This window comes from Ramularia collo-cygni (genome assembly GCF_900074925.1).
Source record: "Ramularia collo-cygni strain URUG2 genome assembly, contig: RCC_scaffold28, whole genome shotgun sequence".
In the NCBI taxonomy this organism is placed as follows: domain Eukaryota; kingdom Fungi; phylum Ascomycota; class Dothideomycetes; order Mycosphaerellales; family Mycosphaerellaceae; genus Ramularia; species Ramularia collo-cygni.
The window spans coordinates 33,753-57,191 of record NW_019716282.1 but is presented as its reverse complement, the minus strand read 5'-3'; the positions used below and the strand labels follow the sequence as shown (position 1 = coordinate 57,191).

At 47.0% G+C, this 23,439-nt stretch overlaps 9 protein-coding genes; 6 read left to right on the top strand and 3 right to left on the bottom strand.

The window, feature by feature from the left end:
• Window positions 1-1,903: 1,903 nt before the first annotated feature.
• Window positions 1,904-3,634, top strand: RCC_11228 (related to alpha-amylase; the record flags this gene model as incomplete). XM_023776451.1 has 4 exons in its annotated part: window positions 1,904-2,299; window positions 2,350-2,493; window positions 2,550-2,839; window positions 2,905-3,634. The coding sequence occupies 4 exons, from the start codon at window positions 1,904-1,906 to the stop codon at window positions 3,632-3,634; spliced, it is 1,560 nt and encodes a 519-aa protein (XP_023632219.1).
• A 1,320-nt stretch (window positions 3,635-4,954) lies between these two features.
• Window positions 4,955-6,081, top strand: RCC_11227 (uncharacterized protein; the record flags this gene model as incomplete). XM_023776450.1 has 3 exons in its annotated part: window positions 4,955-5,349; window positions 5,417-5,585; window positions 5,641-6,081. 3 exons carry the CDS (start codon window positions 4,955-4,957, stop codon window positions 6,079-6,081), a joined length of 1,005 nt encoding a protein of 334 aa, XP_023632218.1.
• A 126-nt stretch (window positions 6,082-6,207) lies between these two features.
• On the bottom strand, window positions 6,208-7,108 carry RCC_11226 (related to acetylserotonin methytransferase-like protein (ASMTL), putative; the record flags this gene model as incomplete). XM_023776449.1 has 2 exons in its annotated part: window positions 6,208-6,798; window positions 6,902-7,108. The coding sequence occupies 2 exons, from the start codon at window positions 7,106-7,108 to the stop codon at window positions 6,208-6,210; spliced, it is 798 nt and encodes a 265-aa protein (XP_023632217.1).
• An 827-nt stretch (window positions 7,109-7,935) lies between these two features.
• Window positions 7,936-9,063, top strand: RCC_11225 (probable reductase RED1; the record flags this gene model as incomplete). XM_023776448.1 has 2 exons in its annotated part: window positions 7,936-8,637; window positions 8,707-9,063. 2 exons carry the CDS (start codon window positions 7,936-7,938, stop codon window positions 9,061-9,063), a joined length of 1,059 nt encoding a protein of 352 aa, XP_023632216.1.
• Window positions 9,064-9,204: 141 nt separating this feature from the next.
• RCC_11224 (related to cytoplasmic tryptophanyl-tRNA synthetase) lies at window positions 9,205-10,701 on the bottom strand (the record flags this gene model as incomplete). The annotated part of the gene is made up of 1 exon (XM_023776447.1): window positions 9,205-10,701. One exon carries the CDS (start codon window positions 10,699-10,701, stop codon window positions 9,205-9,207), a length of 1,497 nt encoding a protein of 498 aa, XP_023632215.1.
• Window positions 10,702-11,134: 433 nt separating this feature from the next.
• Window positions 11,135-11,872, top strand: RCC_11223 (related to UPS1 Mitochondrial intermembrane space protein that regulates alternative processing and sorting of Mgm1p and other proteins; the record flags this gene model as incomplete). The annotated part of the gene is made up of 1 exon (XM_023776446.1): window positions 11,135-11,872. One exon carries the CDS (start codon window positions 11,135-11,137, stop codon window positions 11,870-11,872), a length of 738 nt encoding a protein of 245 aa, XP_023632214.1.
• Window positions 11,873-12,648: 776 nt separating this feature from the next.
• Window positions 12,649-12,870, top strand: RCC_11222 (uncharacterized protein; the record flags this gene model as incomplete). Its single annotated transcript, XM_023776445.1, has 1 exon — window positions 12,649-12,870. One exon carries the CDS (start codon window positions 12,649-12,651, stop codon window positions 12,868-12,870), a length of 222 nt encoding a protein of 73 aa, XP_023632213.1.
• Window positions 12,871-13,007: 137 nt separating this feature from the next.
• On the top strand, window positions 13,008-13,220 carry RCC_11221 (uncharacterized protein; the record flags this gene model as incomplete). Its single annotated transcript, XM_023776444.1, has 1 exon — window positions 13,008-13,220. One exon carries the CDS (start codon window positions 13,008-13,010, stop codon window positions 13,218-13,220), a length of 213 nt encoding a protein of 70 aa, XP_023632212.1.
• A 1,114-nt stretch (window positions 13,221-14,334) lies between these two features.
• RCC_11220 (uncharacterized protein) lies at window positions 14,335-15,192 on the bottom strand (the record flags this gene model as incomplete). XM_023776443.1 has 2 exons in its annotated part: window positions 14,335-14,758; window positions 14,816-15,192. The coding sequence occupies 2 exons, from the start codon at window positions 15,190-15,192 to the stop codon at window positions 14,335-14,337; spliced, it is 801 nt and encodes a 266-aa protein (XP_023632211.1).
• Between the last annotated feature and the right edge of the window lie 8,247 nt (window positions 15,193-23,439).

Below are 23,439 nucleotides of genomic sequence, written 5' to 3'. Positions count from 1 at the left end.
GGATGATTGCATTCATATGAGTAAATGAAAGAGACGGTCCTATCAGCGATCGATACAGTCCGCGCAAGCTCAATTCCCAGAACTACCCCTGTACACGTCCCTCCGGTCCATCTCGTGGCAGCTCCCGTGCCGCCACTGTTGTGTGGTTAGTTTGAGAGAATATCCCCGCAATCTTGTGACAGATTTCTCGAATCTCCGGTGCATTGTAGATGCGCGGCTCCTCTGCAGTCAGCAAGTACAAACTACACACGGCAGTGAGATGACGTTCCTGACCACGAAATCCCTAAGTCGAAAGTTGCATTTTCCCCGCAAAGATCTTTTGGTGGAGATCATCCTTCACATCCTCTCGCAGATCTCCACACTCATCWWYYKYWYKYRATGMTRCKRSSRMCMCMSMKATCTACACCAGATGGATCATCGATGTGCTATGTAAGGTGCAACTACGCGAAAGCGGGTTTGCTGGCACCTCTTACCTAGCAGCACTCTCATCACACACACACACACGCGCTGTTCAGAGCTTGCGATTGGTTTGCGCGTCTCTTTTGATGCTCGCGCCCACTATTTCGCAGGGATCCGGATCGGTCATGAGTGTACTTCTTCGCTCGTTCACCTGCAGCTAGCTATAGCGACTGTGCCGGTCGTCTCGCAAAGCAAGAGGCGATGCTACGTCGGCCGCCTTCATCCCGGCAGGACAAGGCATCCAGTTGMTGACAATACCGCGCAGGAAGGCCATCGACTTGCAGAGTCTTACGTTGCGGTAAGCATGCGGGCGCCAACAGCAGTTCGTCCCGGAGCCTTCCTCCATGCTGGTGTGCATCCCAGCAGACAGACGATCCCCCGTACTTTTCTCTGGCCCCTTGGTAGTATACATTTTAGCCGGTGCCATGGCCGGGAAAACAGCTGAAATTGCTTGGAAAGTGCATCGGCTCCACAGCCTCTTACACACTACATCTCAATGGCACTACTACACATGCTGTCAGCTGCTACATTACGACACACCTGACGCCCGGACAATGAGACTGAACTCCACCGAAAATTTCCTCCTCCCGTGGTAGCCTCTTGCAGGTCCAAAGCTCCGAGCGACGATGCTCACAACATGCTGAGTGCATGGTCGCGCTGGTACGATCTGGTAAGGCAGACAAAGAGTGTGACCATTAGCCACTGCAACATACAGCCCAAGTAGTGGCCCCTCCGCAACGCCATTGATAGCTCTCGAGGAGCGTGGTCCAGTGAATTCGCAGCTTGTACCGCCCGTGCCGACCTTTGACCTGCTCATGGTGGAAATTTTTGCCGTCGCKCAACGACCACATGGTTCAACCCAGATGAAAGAATGTCCTGGTTCATGCACGGCCTGCAACATGCTGCAACATCAAGCGTCCTGCGTTGGGCTCTCCGATATGTCGCAGGCGCGGCTGAGCTAACATCTTCTACGCCACTGGTACCATTCACCGAGCATGTGTGCTATTGGCCTCGGCTTCCCCCTGCGTGGCGGTTTGCTGCGAAACCATGTGCGCGCGTGGTCGTCCTTGTGCGCACGACCTACGAATCCTTCCGTCGGCATTCCTCCTCTCTTACCACTTTCTTCCCTTCTGATTCGGGCTTGGGCGCCGAAGGATGGTTCATGTTTCCGCCTTGTGACGTTGCCATGCGCTCGACAGAAAGCGCACGGCGATGGTGCATGCCGTTTAGCTCTAGCATAAAGAGTTTCATGCGCGCACCACATGAATACTGAAGAAGTATCATTCTTATTGTTGTTTGTCTCACTGTCACGAGCGTAGACCTACCTACCTGTCACCTTTGCGCCTCACTGCAACCATTCACACCAAACAATACCAACAACCAACCCACAATCCGCTTGGAAACTCTGCCCTATTCGTTCACAATCATCCTTTCCCAAACCATCATGCATTTACTGAGCATTTTTATTGTGCTCGGCCTGGCGATCCTCCACACTGCTGATGCGGCTGGAGCGGACTCATGGCGAAGCAGATCAATCTATCAGGTCATGACAGATCGTTTTGCGCTCACCAATGGTTCCACGACCCAGACTTGTGACACCGGAGACGGTCTGTATTGCGGCGGCTCGTGGGCAGGTCTCATCAACCGTCTCGATTACATTCAAGGCATGGGGTTCGATGCTGTGTGGATCTCACCCATCACCACTCAACTTGAGGGCAACAGTGGCGACGGATCTTCCTATCACGGATACTGGCAGACGGATATCACCACTGTTAATCATCATTTCGGGACTCAATCAGACCTCCAGGCACTGGCTGCAGCGCTACATTCCCGTGATATGGTAAGCAGCAGGTGATTGAGGTCGTTGCCAACGCATGCTTACATCAACAGTATCTCATGGTAGATGTTGTGACGAATCATTATGCGGCTCTCGCGGCGCCTGCCAATGTCGACTACAGCGTGATGGTACCATTCAATTCGCAGGACCACTACCACAGCTATTGCTCCATTGACTACAACGACTACCAGAATACGGTATGTCTGATGATCATGTCTACTACGCTGATGTAGCCGTGCTCACATATTATCAGAGCCAAGTTGAGCAATGCTGGATGGGCAGCACCACCGTACCACTTCCTGACCTCCGGACAGAAGATGCTGAGGTGCAAGCCGTGTGGAATTCCTGGGTCTCTGACATCATTTCCACCTACTCCATCGACGGTCTTCGTATCGACTCGCTCATGCAAGTCAGCAAAAACTTCTGGGCAGGTTTCCAGGCCGCCGCCAACGACATCTACTCGTTAGGAGAAGTGTACATCATCGACAACGACTTTGTTTGCGGATACCAGGATTATGTCCCCGGAGTGTTCAACTACATGATGTTAGTATAAGTACCTCTTTTCGTACCTGTGGGAGCGGGAAGGGCTGACAAAGATGCACCTGCAGCTACCAACCACTTGTGGAAGCCTTCAGCGGCACAGGTACCATCGCGGCATTGGCAGATGCCGTCAGCGTCCTCAAAGCGGGTTCGTGTAAGGATACCTCTGTACTCGGTACCTTTTCCGAAAACCACGACCAACCTCGTTTCGCCCAACGGACGGGCGATTGGGCACTGGCGAAGAATGTCATTGCCTTCACCATGCTTACCGATGGCATCCCCATCATCTATCAAGGCCAAGAGCAGCATTACAATTCCGTCGGCGGAGTCAGTTATCCTTGGAACCGTGAAGCTCTGTGGTTCTCCGGCTACAACACCAACGCCGAGCTCTACCTCTTCATCAAGAGCATGAACGCCATCCGGAAAAATGCCATATCCGACGATACCACCTATCTCACCTACCAGAACTACCCCGTCTACACCGACACGTCCACCATTGCAATGCGCAAAGGAGCCATGCTCACCGTCCTCTCCACCCTCGGCGAGAGCGGAGCCAACTCCACCTTATCGGTGCCTGAAAGCGGCTATGATGATGGTGTACAAGTCACTGAACTCTTGACGTGCAATACCCTCACGTCTGCGACCGGAACTCTGGCAGTTCCCATGTCCAATGGCTTGCCGAGGATCTACTACCCGACTGTGGGTCTCGCGGGCAGCGATCTTTGTGCTGGTAACACCACGGCGAAGATTAAGTTGCGGAATTCGAGACTGTTCCATTTCAGTCAGGGAAGCGACTGACCGATCGATACAAGCATGCTCATACCTTGTATCATTGAGGTAGCCTACTGATGGAGGACTAGTTGGCCTTCGACGATGAAATGATTGTGAATTTTTGAGCGTTGTATATAGTCAGTCAGTCTCCCAGGACATTTGGATCCTTTTGGGCGAAATTTTGAATACCTTATCGACAGTACAACCACCTTATCAACCACAGAAGAAAAGAACATATATACATATATATACGACGGGATTTTGTAGCAATCAATCAATCAATCAATCAATCAATCAATCAATCAATCAATCAATCAATCAATCAATCAATCAATCAATCAATCAATCAATCAATCAATCGATCAATGTATACCAACGAAATTTTGAAATCGAATGCATATCAATGAATGTATGATTAAAAGCAGGCCGCTCATGCACCCTTTCTCATCAGACCCTGATCATGTCTTCATTCATCTATAAAGTTCACACACAGGGCACTTTGCCGAATCGAGTAAGTATATAACTTAACCTTAAAGGTAAGGTAGGGTAGGGGTCCCGGGAAAGCACAACGGGAGATGCGTGGCGAAAACTCTCTCAACTATCACATATCTATACACGATGGAGTACTGTTAGATCCTATTGCTTATACCAGTTCTCTTTGACTTGTCATTCAACCGAAGCACACTCGGAAGATTCTGAAAACTTGGTTAAGGAACGGGAATAATGGACAATCAAATGGTACGTATAAAATCATCTCACGGATTCATATCCTCCTTTCTTTCTCGCGTAAATATAGATGGGAATCGTCAAAACTAATATAGAAGAAGGAGACGAAGCAGGAACCCCTCAAAGTCATTATTATAGGTTGTGGACTCGGTGGACTGGCATGTGCAATACAAGCCCGTCGCKAAGGACTCGAAGTTGTGATGTTGGAGAAGATGGAGGAGTTGAGTGAAGTACATCCCTTCAGTCCATTCCAATATATAATATCGAGAATGAAGGTCCTGACATTTCTTAGGTCGGCGCAGGGATTCAACTACCTGTACGTTAAGTTTCTCCCACGCAAAAAGGATGTAGAGGATGTATACTGATAGTTGGCATTTATCGATTCCCAGCCCAATGCAACAAAAGTCATGCAGCACTTCCACCTGCTTCCACAACTCTACGCCGCGGGAATGACGGAGAGAAGTGGGTATGATGTTCTGCGTTGGCAAGATGGGAAAGTCATAAGTTCGAGACCTGATGATGGGTGGAATCGAGATGTTTTTGGGAACAGTTCACAGTCAGTTCTCCCTCTATCTCTCTCACACACACATCAAGTGCGGCTGATGGAATGAGCAAAGCGTCATGCACCGAGCCGATTACCAACGCGTCCTCGTCACCGAAGCCCGCCGTTTAGGAGCCAGTATCCATCTCGGAAAGGAAGTCATCCAAGTCTCCTGCGAAGCTCCCGCGACTGTCAATCTGGCCAACGGAGAGAACATGCAAGCCGACGTGATAGTTGGCGGGGACGGGCTACGTTCCGCCGCGAGAAGTGCTGTGTTGGGGTATGTGAAGAAACCCGAAGAATCCGGAGATTTGGCGTATCGAGTCGTTCTTCCCCGACATGTACTGGAGAACGAAGCGGACGAATTTATCAGAGGGATTGCGGAGGGGAGGACTTCGGCGATTTGGTGGGGTCCGAAGATGCATGTGGTGTTGTACCCGCTTCGGAACGGGGAGTTGGCGAATTTGGTGTTGGTGTGAGTCTCCATCCTCTGCTCTGCATGCCTTGCGATTGGATTGGGTTGCTGATGATGAAGTTTGTAGTTGTCCAGACAATCTCCCAGGAAATGTATCTCGCCAATCTGGAGACCTCGCGGAAATGAAGGAGATTTTCCAAGATTGGGATCCGAGACTACAAGTTCTGCTCGGGAAGGTGGATAGTGCATTGAAATGGAAGATTTGGAAGATGGAGGAGTTGGACACTTGGGTGCGGGTGAGTCGAGACATCTTGATAGTGAGAATGCTTTCAGCCAACTTACCCAATCCAGGGGTCCGTCGCCCTTCTCGGCGACTCCTGCCATCCTAGCGTGCCCTACGCAGCGAGCGGAGCGGCCATGGCCGTGGAAGATGGAATTGTTCTGGGAAGACTTGTGGGTCTATTTTGCCGATGCGGGGAGGCCAAGTCATCGATCCCCAAACTTTTGCAGCTTTACCAGCATGTCAGGAAGGAGCGAGCGACGAAGGTGGTGAATTTGGCGAGCAGTAATCGGGATCTGTACCACATGCTCGATGGCGAGGWGCAGGAACGGCGGGATCGCGCCTTTGCCGAACATGATTGGAGAGATGCGGAGCGGCCRTTTCCTTGGGCGTATGCCGATTATCGGTTTTGCCAGAACATGTATGGCTTTGATGCTTTGGAGAGCGCGGATGAGGGATTTGGGAAGAGCAGCTTCTCGGATACCTTACATACCATGGCTAGTGGGACCTAAGGTATCTTTGCAATCCAGTCTGCTCCTGTCTTGATTGACTTGTATCCAAAACCTCTCTATAACGTATAACGTGTTGTTTTCCACGGGTTTTCGTAACATCATGACCATGACCATGCGTCGTATCATCTACAACTCCGTCTCTTCAGGAACGCCCGGCTCCACAATGACCTTTTCAATCAGCTGCAAGGTCGCTCGCAACGGTAAACCCACGACATTGTCAAAGGTGCCATCAATCTTCTCCACCAAAATGCTCCCGGTTCCTTGGATTCCATATCCGCCCGCTTTATCTGCCCCTYCCCGCGTCCTCACGTAGCTCCACAGCAAATCGTCGGTGATGCTGTTGTCAAACTTGACCTGCGTCTCCTCGACGTGCGTTTCCATTGCATATCCAGGATCCATCAGACTCTCCAGTGGAGCCATGACCACCACTCCCGTGAAGACCTTGTGCCATCCATTGTTCCCATCGCGGAGATGTTTGAGCATTTCGAAATGATGCGCCTCGCTGCGCGGTTTCTCCAGGATCTGGCCCATTGCCGTGGAAATGACCGTGTCGGCGGCGATGACCAGAGCCGGCTCTACGGCATCGTTGATGTGTGTCGAGTAGATGTCCCGAGCTTTTTGCTCGGCGGTGAGGAGGACATATTCAAATGGAGCGAGTGATTTGGACTGATCTTCGGGGAGGGTCGATGGAATGACTTCGACGTTGCTGAGGCCAATCTATCAAGACAAAGTATCAATCAGGACTGTCTGTCAATTCTCTCTCTCTTACTCAGCTGGTGGAGCTTCGAAGTTGACGGCTTCCTGGGGTTGAAGAGCGTACCTGAGCGAGAAGCTGTCGGCGACGAGGGGAGGCCGAGGCGAGAATCACGCGCTTTCCCCGAATCATCTGAAGAGCGGGAAGATCGAGAGGAATGGGCATGCGCGGCCGACGTTGAGCATGGGGAGGGGCATTTGGAGTGGCATTATGATTGGCACTGTCGGCATCATAGGCCGGAGGAGGCTCCAGCGGTGTCTTTTCGTCGACCATCGTTTATCAAATAATCCGTTGCGACGTTGAATCAATGTGATTCATTGGAGGCGACATGAAGCTGGACATGCCGTGGAAGCTAAAGTAGGTGAGAAGTCGTGACGCGCTGCCTTCGCTTGGCGGGGCGGGACTGGCTGCGGGAAGATTCATCCCCACGATGGACTCCCGAGTCCCAAACAATGATGAAGGAACAATAACCATCTCGCCTCTTCAACACACAATCCGGCAATCTACAGTACAGCTCTCCATTACGAGGTTGTCAAGATGGTCACAAGGCGCCTGTGGTTTGGTCACCTCCACATCCCGTCCCGTCTAACGTTATCCCTACATGCAAGGCTCGGTCATCAWCAGCAGTGCAATGTGCAACTAACCATACCTCGCCAACGACGTACATTTACCATCACCACACACTACAGTAGTTCACTCCAAGCAACCCACCACTACAAGCAGTGCCTGGATCGGTGTCGGCTCCGATCCTCCCACCAACCAACGACCTGCCCTTTTCGCTTCCGGCACACATTCTGCATATAGCAGACCTCCGATGGACTATGATGCAATCCGAGCCATCGCCGACCCTAGGAGGTATGTCTTCGTTTTCTTCAACGCAGCTMGAATGTTCCACCGCTTGCAAGCTCTGCGGCCGTAGTGTCGTGTGAGGGTTGGTAATCTTGATCACTAAAAGCAAGCTCAAGCTCTGGATTGAGGAAAGTATATATCGACACCTCTCTCGGTCTGTTTCCTGTGCTATCATAAACAACTTTCTATCAGAATCTACCCCTCCATCCCCCTCCCTCCTGTTGAAAGAATATCCAAAGAATATCTCCAACATGGTCGCCTCCAAAGCTCTCATCTTCGCCGAAGTGCCCACCGGCTGGCCAGAAGCCGGCAAGCACCTCAAAGTCGAAAGCAGCGAATTCGACCTTGAGCAAGCACCTCCTTCCAACGGAATCACCGCCAAAGTCCACTACTGTTCATTCGACCCCTACCAACGCGGCCGCATGCGTGATCCAGCAACAAAATCCTACATGCCAGCCTTCACCCTGGGAAAACCCATCGACAACGGCGCCATTGTCTCCGTCATCAAATCCGACAACCTAGCCTTCAAGTCCGGCGATATCCTCGTAGCCCCTCGCAACCGTATTGAAGAATACAGCATCATCACGGCCGAGGAGCTCAAGAACAACGGCTACCACGTCCTCTCCAACCCTTACAACCTCGACCCCAAAATCTTCATCGGAGCATTGGGCATGCCAGGTTTGACGGCCTACAGCTCCCTCTACGAAATCGGAGCTCCCAAAAAGGGCGAAACCATCTTCATCTCCGCCGCTTCGGGAGCGGTGGGCCAGATTGTCGGACAAGTCGCGAAACACGAGGGCTTGACCGTGATTGGCAGTGTAGGCGACGACAAGAAATTGGACTTTATCACCAAGGAATTGGGTTTCGATGCGGGATTCAACTACAAGAAAGAAAAAGCAGCGGATGCTCTGGCGAGATTGGCGCCCGAGGGAATTGATATTTACTATGAGAATGTAAGTTCTCTCCTGAGCCTTCCCCCCTCTAACATGTCCCAGTTCATCATTTGCTAACGGGATTGATAGGTCGGCGGCGAACAACTCGAGGCAGCAATCAACGCCATGAAAATCCACGGCCGTATTATCGCCTGCGGCATGATTTCTCAATACAACCTCCCTCCCTCGGACCTCTATCCTGTTACCAATTTGATGCAAGTTGTGGCCAAGAGGATCAAGATGCAGGGGTTCATGGTCATGGATCCGAACATGGGACCGAAATACTCGGCGGAGCACCAGAAGAATGTGCAAAAGTGGATTTCAGAGGGCAAGTTCAAGGTCGAGATGAGTGTTACCGAGGGCATGGACAATGCTGCCGAGGGATTGATTGGTATGTTGGCGGGGAGAAATTTTGGAAAGGCTGTGTTGGAGGTTTCCAAGTTGTAGAATGTACTACCCTGTATGATGATGATGATTGATGATGAGTAATGTGAAAGGAAGTGAGGTTGATCTTCATCAGTCGTCTCTGCATTTGGTCTTTGGGTATCTCCATTTGATGCTTGCTTGCTACTCCTCAACACGTGTATACTACTCCTTCAGCGAAAGCTTCTCCGCCTCCTTGGCCAATCTCTCCTTTTCCTTGGCAGCCTTCTGCTCTGCAATCTTGGCCAATTTCGCAGCCTTCTTCTCCGCGCTCTTGCCACTGCTAATCACATTCCCATCCGAGAGTTTCGTTCCCGCGACTGTGGAGGATGTGGGAGCTGCTGAAGATTCCTGACTCGCGGGATCCTCTCCTGGATGTGTGGGGTGCGGGTTACCTCCATACTCCAATTTCCTATCCTCCATGAAGCTGTTCAGTACTTCATCTGTGACTTGTGCTCTGCGCGTTTGGAAATCTGCTACGAATTTCTGGAGTTCTTCGATGCAGCGCTTCTTCAACTCGCCGGTGAGGAGTTCTCCGCTGCGGTATTTCTGTTCAATGTCGGAGAGTTCGGCGTCGTCTTCGAGGAAGTAGGAGAGGTAGGCGTATGCTACGTCCACATCGGGATTGCCTCCCAACTTCCGCTGTTCCTCGACGGTTTCGCGGCCGCCGGAAAAGGAAGCGTTGATCTTCTTCTTAATCTCGTTTGGGGTGTCGGACATGAAGATGGCGGAGTTGGGGTCTGAAGCACTCATCTTGCTGGTTGGGCCTTGCAGTCCTGACAGAAACTTGGACAGGATGAGCGAGGTCTTGGGGTGAGGATCCGTCATGCGTTCAGAGTTTGCGCGGAGGATTCGAAAGTAGGGTTCCTGATCGATGGCGCAGGGAATGAGGCAGGGAATCTTGGAGAGGGCTTTGTGGCGGCGTCTTCCTTCGGGACCTCTCTTACGCACGTAATCTGCCAGACCGAACAACTCGGGATATGAAGAGGGGAATGCGGCGACACACTGCTCGGCGCCGTAAAAGTTCTTGCCAATGTTGGTCTCTCCGGTGAAGCCAAAGGCACCACGGACTTGGTTGTTGCTGATGAGGGCGGAGAATTCGATCGTGTTGCGCCAAAAGTGGCCACCCATGTAGTCGAAGTCGGAGAAGATGAAGGTCTTTTTCACATCGAATCCCAGAGCGATGATGTCCTTGATGTTCTCCTCTGCGTATGCCATGAAGTCTTCGGGGGAAGAGCCTTCCTTTCTCACCCCATTGTTCTTGTCCATGGCATGCAGATATTTCTCATCGTCCGTCAGCATTATCACCAACGGAACATCAAAGATTTCCTGCAATTCCTTGGTCATGAGAAAGGGAATGGTGTGACCGAGATGCACACTGCCACTGGATGGACCCCGGCCGGTGTAGAGCWTAAAGGTGCCATATTTCTCGTAGTAATCCAATGCCTTGTCAAAGTCGCGGTGGGAGAAGAAGAGGCCTCGTCGCATCAATTTGGGAGCTTTACGGCCGGTGACTTTCTCAAAGCGAGTGATATGGTCTTGGGTCAATCGTTGGGTGCCGAATTCCTCAATCAGACGGTCGTAGTCGATGGCTTTGGCGTTGCCGTGTTCGTCCACTCCGCCCGAGACATTGTAAGGGTCAATTGTCTGTTCCGTGGCCATGACTGAGATTGATTGAATAAATGAGTGTGTGGGTGGGTGTGTTGGTGTTGTGAATGTTTCTGTATCGGACTCTTTCAAAATATTGATGGAGCTCCCCTCCAAACGACGTCTGACTCGAACTTCTCCTACCCCACCAAACAAAGCCGAAGATTCCAGATTCAATGGAATCCTTGACTTCATACAAGTCACGTGTTTCCCCGCAGAAACTTGGATTCCCTTGCCACCAGTCAACGACGATCGATCTCCGTGTCGCGTGCAAAGTCCATCTGCACCCGAGTGCGCTCATCAATCGTCAGAAGCATCGTATCGCATCCCTCCAGCTGAAACACATCCATCAACATCCATCAACGACTTCCATCAAAGGATCATCYCTACTTGATACCCTCCCCAATCCCAGGGGAATGTCTCATCTCACATCACCATCTGCTTCAAAATGGTGAAATTCTTCAGCACATCGTACGCCTACGACTACAACTTCAGCGAAACCGCCCTGGCCTACTTCCTCCGCTACCCCAACCCTTACTCTCGTCATGTCGCATCCACCGACACCATCGATCGCCACTATGACCCCATCACCCAACGCCTGACAACCGTGCGTCTACACGTCAAGCGCTCACGCCTCCCGCCCGCCGTCTTGAAACTCTTGCCCAAAAGTAGTCTGTCGAATGCCAGTGAGGACGGAAGCACTCAATCCTTCATCCTGGAAAAGAGTGTGGTGGACGTGCGACAAGGATGGATGGAGACTGATAGTCGGAATCTGGACTGGAACAATGTTTTGAGTGTGATTGAACGACATCGATATTCACGGCCGGAAGGTGCTACGATTACCGCGACGGGAGACGGGAGGACCGATGTGGACATCAGTGTTACGTTGAAGAGCAGGATTGGAGAGCAGATTCGGAAGAGACGCCAGAGGTGGGGACAGCAAGCTACTGCAACTTCTGTGATTGGAGCTGGTGGGGAGGATGAGCAGCCTGTGAAGCAGGGTTTCCTCTCTTCCTGGACTTCCGGCGCGGTGAGGAGTGCCATTGAGACGATCAGTTTGCAGCGGACGGAGAAAAGTCAGCCGAAGGCCATGAAGGGCATGTCGGTGGTGTTGGAGAGGCTGAGGACCGGCGGACTGGAGGCTGTATTGGAAGGGATGAGGGCTGATCGCGAGGTGGTGGTTTAGCAAGCCCCGAGTGGTAAAGAAGGAGATGAGATGGAGGAGGATAACAACGACGAGAAGATGTTCGAACACGGTTTTAGCGTGGAGTTGGCCCGGCTGCTTTGATGGATTCTGCTTCTTCCTTGTATCATCATCATACATCCGTTGAAAAGCGAGAAAAAGACTGCAAAAACGCAAAGCTGTATAATTGAGACTGGTCTCTGTAGCATAGGTAGATAGTATTGGAGGCCCCAAGCCTGTATGAGGATGACCTCTCCACTTGACTTGCAGTCCCTCTCAATGCCATCCAATCTTGGTCTCCTCATCGATTCGTCTCTCATACTCCTCAATGGCAATGATTTGTGAGATGAAGATGATGACCGCGATCTACATCCGCTCTCGCAAGAAACGAAGGCGGAAACCGCCCTTGTCGCTCTCGCAAGAAAAGAGGCGAAGACCGCCCTTTTGCTCTCTCAAAAGTTGACCGGTCTTCAAGGACCCAGAGGCCCATCCACCTTTCTGTACTTTAGCTAGCGCCGGACGGATCCGAGCAAATGATGTATCAGCTTGTCTTTTGTCATCATCACGCAAGGTGAGAGTGCGAAAAACCGCCCTTTTCAAATCGCTCTCTTTGAATTCGTCGGGAAATCAGACATGTTCAAGCTAACCGTTTCGCCGTACCTTAGCTAGCGCYGGATCCGACCGAGCCTATAAATTTGCAAGATGTGCTGTCTACGGAATAAACGCGAGGAGAGATTTAAGACAACCGTCCTTTCCAACTCTCCGCCCTCTCGCTCTCCATGACTTTTGTGGATGTTCCGGGACTCTGTCGTGCATTGGCAACCGAATATCCGGTTCAGCCTGGTGGCCCTCACCCGCCAAAGGTCTCTCCTCGGGTATACAACCCGACTGTGTTCTCTGCATACCCCGGCGGTAGACCGATGGATGCACACATCCCCGGCCAGCTTTTACATTATGCCCCGATGCAAGTGAGAGATCGGATTAAGTTACCGCTAAGTTGACAGCAGCGAACCCAGGCGAGAACTTCTTCTGTACGCACCAGGCACTGCAGTACAATGAGAAAGTCGTGAACGCCCTGGTGCGCTTTGCTAACCCCTTGCCCACACACGTCGCAGAACCGGCACGAATCTTCCAGACAATGCCGAAGCATTTCACGCTGCAGCAGCCAATAACACAGCAACTGGCTATTGCAGCCATCCAGGCCCTCTCGGTGGATCAACGCCAGTGGTTGATCCACGATGTTGACAGCACAAACCCTGGGTCCACCGAGATTCAGTACCTTATGTCACACCCGGATGAGACGTGTTTGCGACAAAGATACAAGACGACAGGAGCTGTCCAGTTTCTGTAAATTATATCTCGACCTGCTGTATCATTGATGGCAAGCTGATCGCGCCCAATTCAGCTCTCACCACGGTATGGCGACGCAAGAGTACCACGATGCGTTCTCGACTAGCAATGCATCACCAAAGACAAGAACGATTCGAGTAGATCAGATTCAGTCCATCGAGGCGCATACATACATACTTGCACAGAATATAAGTCTACCCCTTCAACAGCAGGCACTAGCGTTTTCTTTCGACAGAGAGAAGTCTCTGGTTGTACCCCATACTTTCTGTATCCACTATCAAAAGAGGCAAACTTCTCAATCTGCTAGATTGTTCCATACAACCATCAAAATGAAAGTCCGACTGTATAAGTCAGAAATAAGGAGGCATGAACCTCGCCCTTCATACAAGCAAAGTCACCACAAGAGCCAGACATGCCATCCTTCGGGAATATCTTAACCGACATTTGTATGTGCATGTCGTGTTCCAGAAAAGAAGTGTCACCAGAAGGATATGCCGCCAGGAATCCCACATTCGAAATGCCCTTTCGTCCTCGCTACCAGCCCCCGACAAGACCCTCCAGAAGTTCGGACCCACGAAGCCTCTCCGCAGCACACCAGCAGCAGCAGCAGCAACGTGAAAATCAGAGTCCGAGTGCAACCGATTCGTCAACTGTACTGCTTGTTCCGAAGAATAGACCTCAAGACACAGCACCAGTGGACTCGCGTCGCAGTCCAGAATCACATGTATGTCCAGCCTTCGATGAGCATCATAACCTCGATATCGAAAAGATGCCTGAAAGACTGACTAGCCTCAAGGAAACACAATCAGAGGATGGCCCGACGACCCCAACACCACCAGCAAAGCAGCGTCTTGGAGTACAGACCAAGAACCGTTTTCAGCAGAATCCTCGTGTTGATGACCAGAGGTACAGGCCCAGTGATCCGCGTGCCGTAGAATCATCGACAGAGGCCAAGTCTGCTCCCTTAGAAAGCGTCGTTGAAGATGATACCAAAGGTCGTGCATTGTGAATTGGTCAGAACAGTTCCTGGGATAACCAGCCGAGAGCCTAAGGATAATTCAAGGAGGATAATCGGGACATCAGAATTCCATATGTGGTAGCGTTGTAACCGTTCCTCATGCGAACTTATCGTGTTTGCCCTTGACTTTTACATCCAGCATCGCCTCGTGGTAATTTCCTTCTCTCCGCGCCTTTTTCAATTTCTTGACCTCATCGTCTTCCAGCCTTCTCCCAACTTCATCTTCCAACTCTTTCCTGCTGATCTTGGCGCGTACTTTCTCCGCTTTATCCACTTTATGCTTCGGTTTGAAGCGTGCCTGCATTCGTATTCTCATCGCCGTCGTATCGCCAGGTTCCTCTGCATCTCCACGAAGTTCCGCCGGGCTTTTGTCATCATCTACGGCCAGGTACTTCGAGCGCATGGTTTGAATGTCAAACTGTCCTGGTCTGGCTTCCGATGGGGAACATTTGAATGTCTCCTCGGGCGAGACGGCTTCACGTGTTGATGAGAGGTAGCCGTACTGGTCGCATCCTAGGTATCTTGTGATCGCATATCAGTACATGCCTTATTCTTTCGAACAGTGACAATCGACTGACCTTCCATGATGTCCCTTGAACGTGAAACTATTCTCCGTACCCACGATCCTCTGCGAGATCCATACCTGTCGCACATCATGCGGCTCTGCCGAAGAGGGCTCATTTTCCACCATATTCTCAATCTTGCTGGTGAAGACTTTACCCAATTGATCTACTGCAGCACATGATGGGGGATCAGATGCCAGGACCAAGACGACTGGTCCTGCAATGTCGTCTACGGTATCTGCTGATACCCAGTTCTCGTCATCCTCGGGTGCGGTGTCGGCTGTTTTGAACTGTTTCGATGCCGATGCATCTTCATCGTTGTTCTCCTCTTGGGTCCGCTTTCTCTTTTTCGGAGGCTTCTTATCGCCTTTGAATGATAATGCTTTGACCATTGTGTTGATGTTTGCGATTGAAGCTTGTGACCGGATCGGAAAGCGGTGGTCTGTATTCCACCAACGTCTAACCGGATGTAGAACAACTCGGGTATTATCCGAAATTGCCGATCTCGACTGTTTGTAGTGGTCCGTACACTAAAACAAATCTTTCCAAACAAATACAATCCGTGCTAAGATTTGCATTAAACCTACGTATAATAATATCCGATATTGCCCTCCTTCGAGATAGGTACTTTCGTCTAGATAGCGAGATCGTCCTTATACCGGAGGATTTCAAACTAGCTTAGAAGCTACTTAGCAACGTATAGAACTATATACGGACGGTAGAGCCTACGGATACTAATTATACGTAAAAGCTCTACTACTAATATATTAAGAAGCGCTACTCTACGTATTAAGTAGATAAGGACGATATAGGTACGCGGAATAAGAAGTCGTTCGGTTAGTTACTTAAGCCGTATAAGGTTACCTTTTTAGCGGTAATCTAACTAGACGGTAATAATAAGCCGGTTTTAATTAAACTAGTACGTAGATAGTATAAAGGGCTATACTTATATAGCCTCGAATAGTATAACTCTCGCCGTATAAACAAGCTCCTAAAGAACCTAATACATAAGCGTATAATAGGCGAAGCCCTAAGGCTAAAGTATAGGCGTAGCCTATATAGAACGCTTAGCATCCGCGTACTTTACGTCGGAATCCGCGGAGAATAGTTCTCTTCTCTATCGAACTTATTTAATTAAAACCTTATCTAAGCTCCTATATATACGTTACTCGCCCGTAATATTAAGTTCGATCGCCTTATAATAACTACTCCTTCGGATTAGAATACTAGAAGGAACTTCTCGGATAACGAGAGTTTAGGACGGGAAGTATCCGTAGAACCTACTACGAAGCTACGTAGAGCTATAGAATAGATATACCTTAAGTAATAGGCTATAGAAGCCGAGATAAGCGCTACGCGCGCCGCGCTAGAACGCGTAGAATCCGAACGCTTATCTAATGACGATATTCTTATAAGTATAATAATACGGAACCTTATAGAAGCGGTATTAGCGCTAACTTAAGCGGGTTCCGTACGGGAACCGTTAGGACTAAAGGACTAGAGACTACTAACCTAGGATAGTAAAGCCGATACTTTTAGGAATTACCTTCTTAAGCTAAAAAGCTCCTATCGAGTACGTTCCGGCCTTAAGCTAACGCTCTCCGCGGACTACTACTAGAACTCTATTTACGATACCCTCTCTACTAGGGAGAGAGCGAGAATATACTACTTTTAGAAAGCGGGGCTAGCCGTAAAAGCGACGGATCCCGACGCTTTCTTCGCGTAGATCGAGAAAGTCTTTAAGGATAGTAACGAGAGAGTAAAGGCCCTAGAATAGCTTACGAGTCTTAGATACTCCTTTAGCTAACTATAGTACGATTACTAGCTAGAATTCGACGGACTCCTACTAAGTACCGGCGGATAGAGCTAGGTATTAAGATATAAATATCTCGATAATCTTACTAAGCTAAGCTAGAAGGCTAAGCTAGGCGGGATCGGGTTAGAGCTTATAGGAAGTCTGTAAAGTAAAGTAAAGTAGGATATTCTATTCTAATAAGTAAGATAAAATAGTAAGTTATACGCGGTATGCTCTATAGGGGATTATATCGCTTCTATATATACTAACTATAAAGGTAAGCTATCTAAGCAATCCGAGCGCGAGCGCTCTAAGCGCTTAGGTAGGGCGTCTAGTTAGTCTAAGTAGTACTAGGAGGAGCGCTCGGCTTAGTATCTAGATTACCTAACCTAGTCGCGCTCCTAGCGATCCTATCCTACCTACTCTATCCTAATATCGCGTATCTATATAAGATTACTAGTCCTACGGCCTTCCCTATCTTATTTATCCCTAGCGGCCTTTCTTATATAGGATTATTACTACGGGGAGTCCCTACGGGATTATTCCGTAATACTATCCCCCTTCTAGTCTAGCTCCGTCCTAGAGCTTACTTAACTATAATAACCTTCCTTCTCGTAAATTTGTAAATATGTCCTCTTCCTTCTATAAACGTCGGACTCGTCTTATCGAAGAAACCGAAGCTTCTAGATTCGAAATAGCGCCCTATTTAAACTATCGTAAGGCTAAGAAATCGCTCGTAGGTCTAAGGAAGAAGTATATCGTAGGCCCTAGGTCTAGGAAGTATTCCGAGTATATTCGGAAAGGTTATAAGGACTACGACGTAAAAGTATCGCGTCCTAAATAGGAAAAACTGCGTAATATACGCGACTAGCTCCGTGTCGATATCGAGCGTATCGAAGAGGAGGAAATAAAGTTAAAGATACGTAAGGTGCGTCTTCGAAAGTAGTTATAGTTAATAGAGCGTCGTACCGACGATACTATCGTAAAGGAGTTAAATAAGTTAGAGGAGGCTAAGCCCGTCGAGGCTCGTTTCCTGTCCTTCGAGATCGAGTCGGATATAGAAGTTTTAGAGAATCCCTTTACCTTCTCCGACGTTCTTAAGCTAACTTCTAAGAATTAGGCGGTTATTAGAAGTATTTCGGATCCTTTCTAGGAGACTTCTAGCTTATCTAATAGAACTATTTAAGAAGCTAGCGGTAGCTCTTAAGGTCTTTCTTATAATACTAGGTATTTTTAGAATTGTCGAATCCTTTCTATTTAACTAAATATTCCTAACCTCGTTATTCTAGGATCTTCTCGACTTCCTAGGTATCTTATTCTTCTAGCTAGAAGTAAAACGTAGTTTAGTACGGAGTATCGGCGTCTACGGGTTCTAATAATAAGATATAAAACGTTAGGTAGATCTTTACGTTAGGCGTTAGTTTAAGGCGGTAGTTAAGTAGTCCTCGTAGTTCGTTAATTAAAAATAGCCCGACCTTAACTTAATCTAATTTCTTAGTCTTTCTTCTTACCTTTAGGTTTTTTATAAAGAGGTAGACCTTATCCCCCTTCTTTAGCTAAGGTGCTATTTTTCGTTTAGCGTTTCGCGGCGTAGCTATAGTCTTTTACGAATCTAGGATCCTATTTTCTAGTTCCGTATAGAGATTCTTAAGGTCCTTAGATACAATTATAGCCCGTTCGGCCTACGGGTATAATAAAGGTTCTCCGAAAAGGTTCGGGTTTCGACTATAGTTTAAAAAGAATAGCGTAGTTTTCGTCGTATCCGATTGCTAGTTATTAAGCGCGAGTTGTGCTATTAGCAGTAGTGCGGCCTAGTTATCTTATGCGTAATTAACGTAGTACCGGAGGTATTATTCTAGTGTCTAATTTATTCGCTCCGTTTGTCTATCTATCTCGGGGTAGTATACTATCGATAGCTTATATTTAATTCCGAGGGTTCCGATAAGTATCTTCTAGTAGTTAGAGGTAAAGAGCTTATCTCTATTAGTAATAAAGACCTTAGGGAATCCGTAGTATCGAATAAGTCTATCTATAATAAGGTGTCCGAGCTACTCTATAGTAAAAGTTTTACTAGCAGAAATAAAATGTGCATATTTAGTAAGTCGATTAACTATAACGAGTATTATATCGTAGTTAACCTTAGTAGCTCGATCTTCTAAAATCGGTAGTTTAGTTATAAAGTCTATCGTAACTTCGTCCTAGAGTTGCTTTAGTAGTGTCCTAAACTAAATGTACCTATACTTAGCGTGTCGTTTAGCTTTATTTCGTTAGTAATGTTCGTAGCGTTTAATGTATTTAAGAACGCGCTAGCGCATTTGCGGAAAGCTAAAACTTCTCTAGATAAGTTCTACCGTCTTAGTCGTTCCTAGGTGTCCGTATTACGGATAGTTATARTATTATCGRATGYAYTCTTCTTCTCGGTCCTTMGGGACCTAGTATTTKCCTTARCTAATAGGGAACTRTTCTTYRGTATCCTATAGYACTTRTATAATATARTTAAATTCCTTTAAGTCTAAACTAAGGCTYCCGTTAGGATTCGCCTTTAGTACTCGTTATCGTACGGGTTCCTTCCCGTCTATATAGTTACTTCGTCGGCTTAGTACGTCGGCTCGACYRTTATCCTTTCCTAGAGTATACCGGATTTCGAACTTATACTAACTAAGYAGCTCCGACTAGCGGGCCTRCCTTCGGGTTAGYRACTTCGTYRTAGTAAAGTAAGTTAGATTCTTATAATTAGAAAGAATCGTAAGCTTAGGTGCTCCTTCCGTATAAACTCTCTAGTATAGTAGTACTACGACAATYRTAAGAAGTTCCTTATTATATATATCGTAATTCTCTTCTAYRGRTRTTATCTTTCTAGAATAGTAGGCTACTAGGTGCCTACTTCTATCGTGYTCTTATATAAGRTACGCTCCTATTACTATATCGGAAGTATTAGTCTCGATAATTACCTCCTTCGTAATRTCGAAGAGCTAAAGTRTCGGTATAGATRYATATARGTCCTTTAGTRTCTAGAAAGCCGTCTAATATTAGGTTGTYTAGGTCTATTTATTATCTTTCTTCGTAAGCTCTATAAGTAGTTTCGCGATCTTAGAGTAGTCCTTAATAAATTTCCGGTTATAGTTAGCTAGTCTAAGGAACGATTATATATCCTTAACGTTCTTAAGTAGTAGCTAGCTATAGATTAACTCCGTCTTTTTAGGGTCGATGCGGATTCCTTTTATGCTAATAATAAACCTAAGGAATTTAACCTCCTTTTTATAGAACTCGTATTTCTTAGGTACTATCTTAAATTTAACGTTTATAAGTCGCTAGAAGACGTCCTAGACTTATTTAATATAGCTACCGAGTTCTCCTTTAGTATAGACGAGAATATCGTCTATATAGGCGATAATATATACGTCGAGTAAGTCTCGGAGGGTCTCGTTAACGAGATCCTAGTAGGATGCCGGCGCATTTATTAATCCTATTAGTATAACGAGGAACTCGTATAGTCCGTAGCGCGTCCTAAATATAGTCTTATATTCCTCGCCTTTCGCTATACGGATAGTATAGAAGGCGTCTCGTAGATCGATCTTAGTAAACTAGTCCGCTCCTATAAGTCTATCTTAACTCTCTTCGATATTAGGTAATAGATATCTATTCTTAATAGTAACCTTATTAAGACGTCTGTAGTCTATAACGAGTTGTAGTTTCCCGTTTAGTTTAGGAATAAAGAGGATAGGAGATCCTACTAACGAAGTAGACTTACAGATCTATCCTTTCGCTAACTTCTCCTTTAGCTATTCGTCTAGAGCTTATAGCTCCTTAGTAGATAGCGAATATATAGGTCCCTATAGGGCTTCTTTACCGGGCTAAATATTAATTCGGTAGTCCTAGGGTTAGTATTTAGGTAGGGCGTCTAGTCCTTCCTCTGCCTAAAAGAGTCGCTTCTATTTCTAATACTTTTTAGGGATGTTAAATAGTACGTAACTTCTATTACTACTCGTAACCTAGTAACTTCCCTAACCCTTAGGAATATCTATCCGAGCTAGATCCGGYTTTCCGGTCCTATCCGACTAGAGCTATATATAGTTTAGCTATCTCCTAGTCTTATTTACTACCGTACGCTACCGGTGCGTAGGTAGAATGTCGACTACGTAGTCGCATTACTCGAATATAAGTACTCCTCTTCTTTAGTCGATAACTAGGTTATACTTTCTTAATTAAGGTATACCTAGAACGATATTATAACTAGCTATATTAGTAATATCTAAGACAATTTCCTTATAGTGCCGTTAGATAGCAAGTAGTAGCGGTATCGTCTCTCGCTCTACGCTAGGTAAGAATAATCCGTCGACCGCGATTAATTTATACCCTATCTTCTTACGCTAGGTAGCGATCCTATATCGCATAATAAATAATTCGGAGGCAAAGTTCCCGCTCGCTCCGGAATCTATTATAGCTTATAGCCGATAACTATTAACGATAATCTATGTTCGGAAGACTATTATTAATGCTTAAGCTTTTTCGGTGTTATAGTACTCTCTAGGGACGCTTATTCCCTAAGAGCCGATCCTTTTCCCGACTAGGTTTTGCTAGCTTCTTTAGCTAGCTATACGTAGATCTTTCGTTCCGTGTCTTTTGCTATTATAGCGAGTTGTTATTCTCTCGCTATATCGTTATAGGCAAATTCTAACTAATATCGCTATACTAACCGATATCTTTCTCCGAGGTCGCGAACGGCCTATCTTATCTCCTTACTAACTACTTAGTCGTTAGGGGTAATATACCTATATAGTAAGATAATACTCCTAATTAGAATCCTTTCTATAACTAACGTGCTAAAGTCGTAGTTAACTTTAATACGTCGATATATCTAGAATATAGCGCGAATGCTAATAAATATAGCGTCTAACTTAATAGAGTTAAGGTAGCGTCTTCCCTTAACGAGCGGGAAGATATTCTCGAAGTTCGTCGCTATATATTTAACTATCTTTATTATTAGTAAGGGTGCGTCTACGGTAAAGTAAAGCACTTCTAGATCGGATTCCTCGTCGGTAWCGRAGGTRTYRTTATTTCCGTTATATTTAGAGGAGGTTTCTTCTAATTCGGAACGTTCTACTAACTCGTYYWATTCGTCCTCGTCGCTAAGTRCGGGAGGATAGTTTTCCTTATTCTCGGAATAGGGTTCGTCTCTTTCTTTATCGAGCTAGGTTATCTTATTATTATCCTTAGGGCGCGGGTATACCGATCCGCGTAGCGCGGACGGCTAAAACCCTACGTCCCTTTTAGAGGACATATAAGTATTATAGGTGTCGTCGTAATAGAATCGCTAGTAAAGGCTTCCGTGTCCGTTACGCTACTCCTTCCTAATATTATATAGAACTCGTCTAGCTATTATTCCGATAAGCCTAGTTTCCTTTCTTCCTTATAGCTTCTATCGTAGTTTCTAATAGATATTCTCGAGGTTCTTCCCTTACTCGCTAAGCTAGATAGCGTATTAGCCGAGAGTATTATATTATCTAAGACTCTCGATGTTCCCGGTAGTAAAATAGTCGTCGCGGAGGCCTTATTACGTATCGAGGACCTCTTAGAGTTAGTTTTCTAGACTATCTCGCTCGTCGAGGAGTCTCCGGATACGCTAAAGTATTAAAGGTCGTTCTTAGGACGGACGTAGTTCGTCTTCTAACTTTAGAAGGGATTCCTATTCGGGTAATCCTTCGTCGTTAGGGGGTGTAATTAGTTTATTACTCGTTAAGGGTTCTTTCTTAGTTCCTCGACCTACGTCGTCCCTTCGTTATATTATATTAAACTATGCGCGATGCACCTTATTCTTATCGCGGCAGTTCCTTATAATATAGCCTTCCTTGCTATATATATAATAAGTTATACTTCCTAAATTCTTAGGCTTTTCTTTACCTTTTCCTATAAATCGGCAACCCTACTAGGTTGCGTCGAGCTCTATTAGTTTTAGACTATAGTCGTCCTATAGCTAGCGATTCCTATATAAGACGAAGTTGTTCCCCTTCGGTCTATTATTCTTATAGGGAAGGTAGCCTACCTTTCCGGCGGGTTTAGAGTCGTATCGCTTTTCTAGGGCTCTCTCGTAGAGCTTATCGTCGATATCGATCGAGACCTTAACTAATTCTTCTATATCGTTAATAGCTCGTCTATTACGTATAAGTTCGTCTTTAATAGAGTCCTTTAGTCCTCGTCGGTATATAACCTAAAGGGCCTCGTCGTCCTAATCCGTAAGTTAGGTATACTCCTAGAACTTAGCGGTATATTCGGTAGTAGAGGTCTTCTAAGTTAAGTATTAGATAATCCGAACGGTAGTAGATATCTCGTTAGAGATTCTAAATACGCTCTTTATCTTAGCCTTAAGACTCTTATAGCTAGCGAACATTCCTTCGCTATCGTCTTATTCGTTACTATCTAGGTAGGTTCGAAGGAATAGTTTAACCTAGTATTAGGTACGTCCTCTTAAGAAGGTTGTTATAAAGATAGGTTTTAAGTTATCCGTTATAGGGTTAAATATAAAGTACATATCTAACTAGACGACCTAAAGGTCGAACTTGTCGCGTTCTCTATAATAGAACTTAGGTTTCCTAACCTTAAGGGAGTCGTTACTAATCTAATTAGCTAACGCATTAATAGTGCCGTTACTAGCTCGCTAGGTTCGGTCGGACCGGGTAGTTCCTACTTCGCTAGGGGCGGGTATTCCCTAAACGCTTCGTTAGTTAGACATCCTTAAGGGCGTATAAAGCTATTAAGATATAAATATCTCGATAATCTTACTAAGCTAAGCTAGAAGGCTAAGCTAGGCGGGATCGGGTTAGAGCTTATAGGAAGTCTGTAAAGT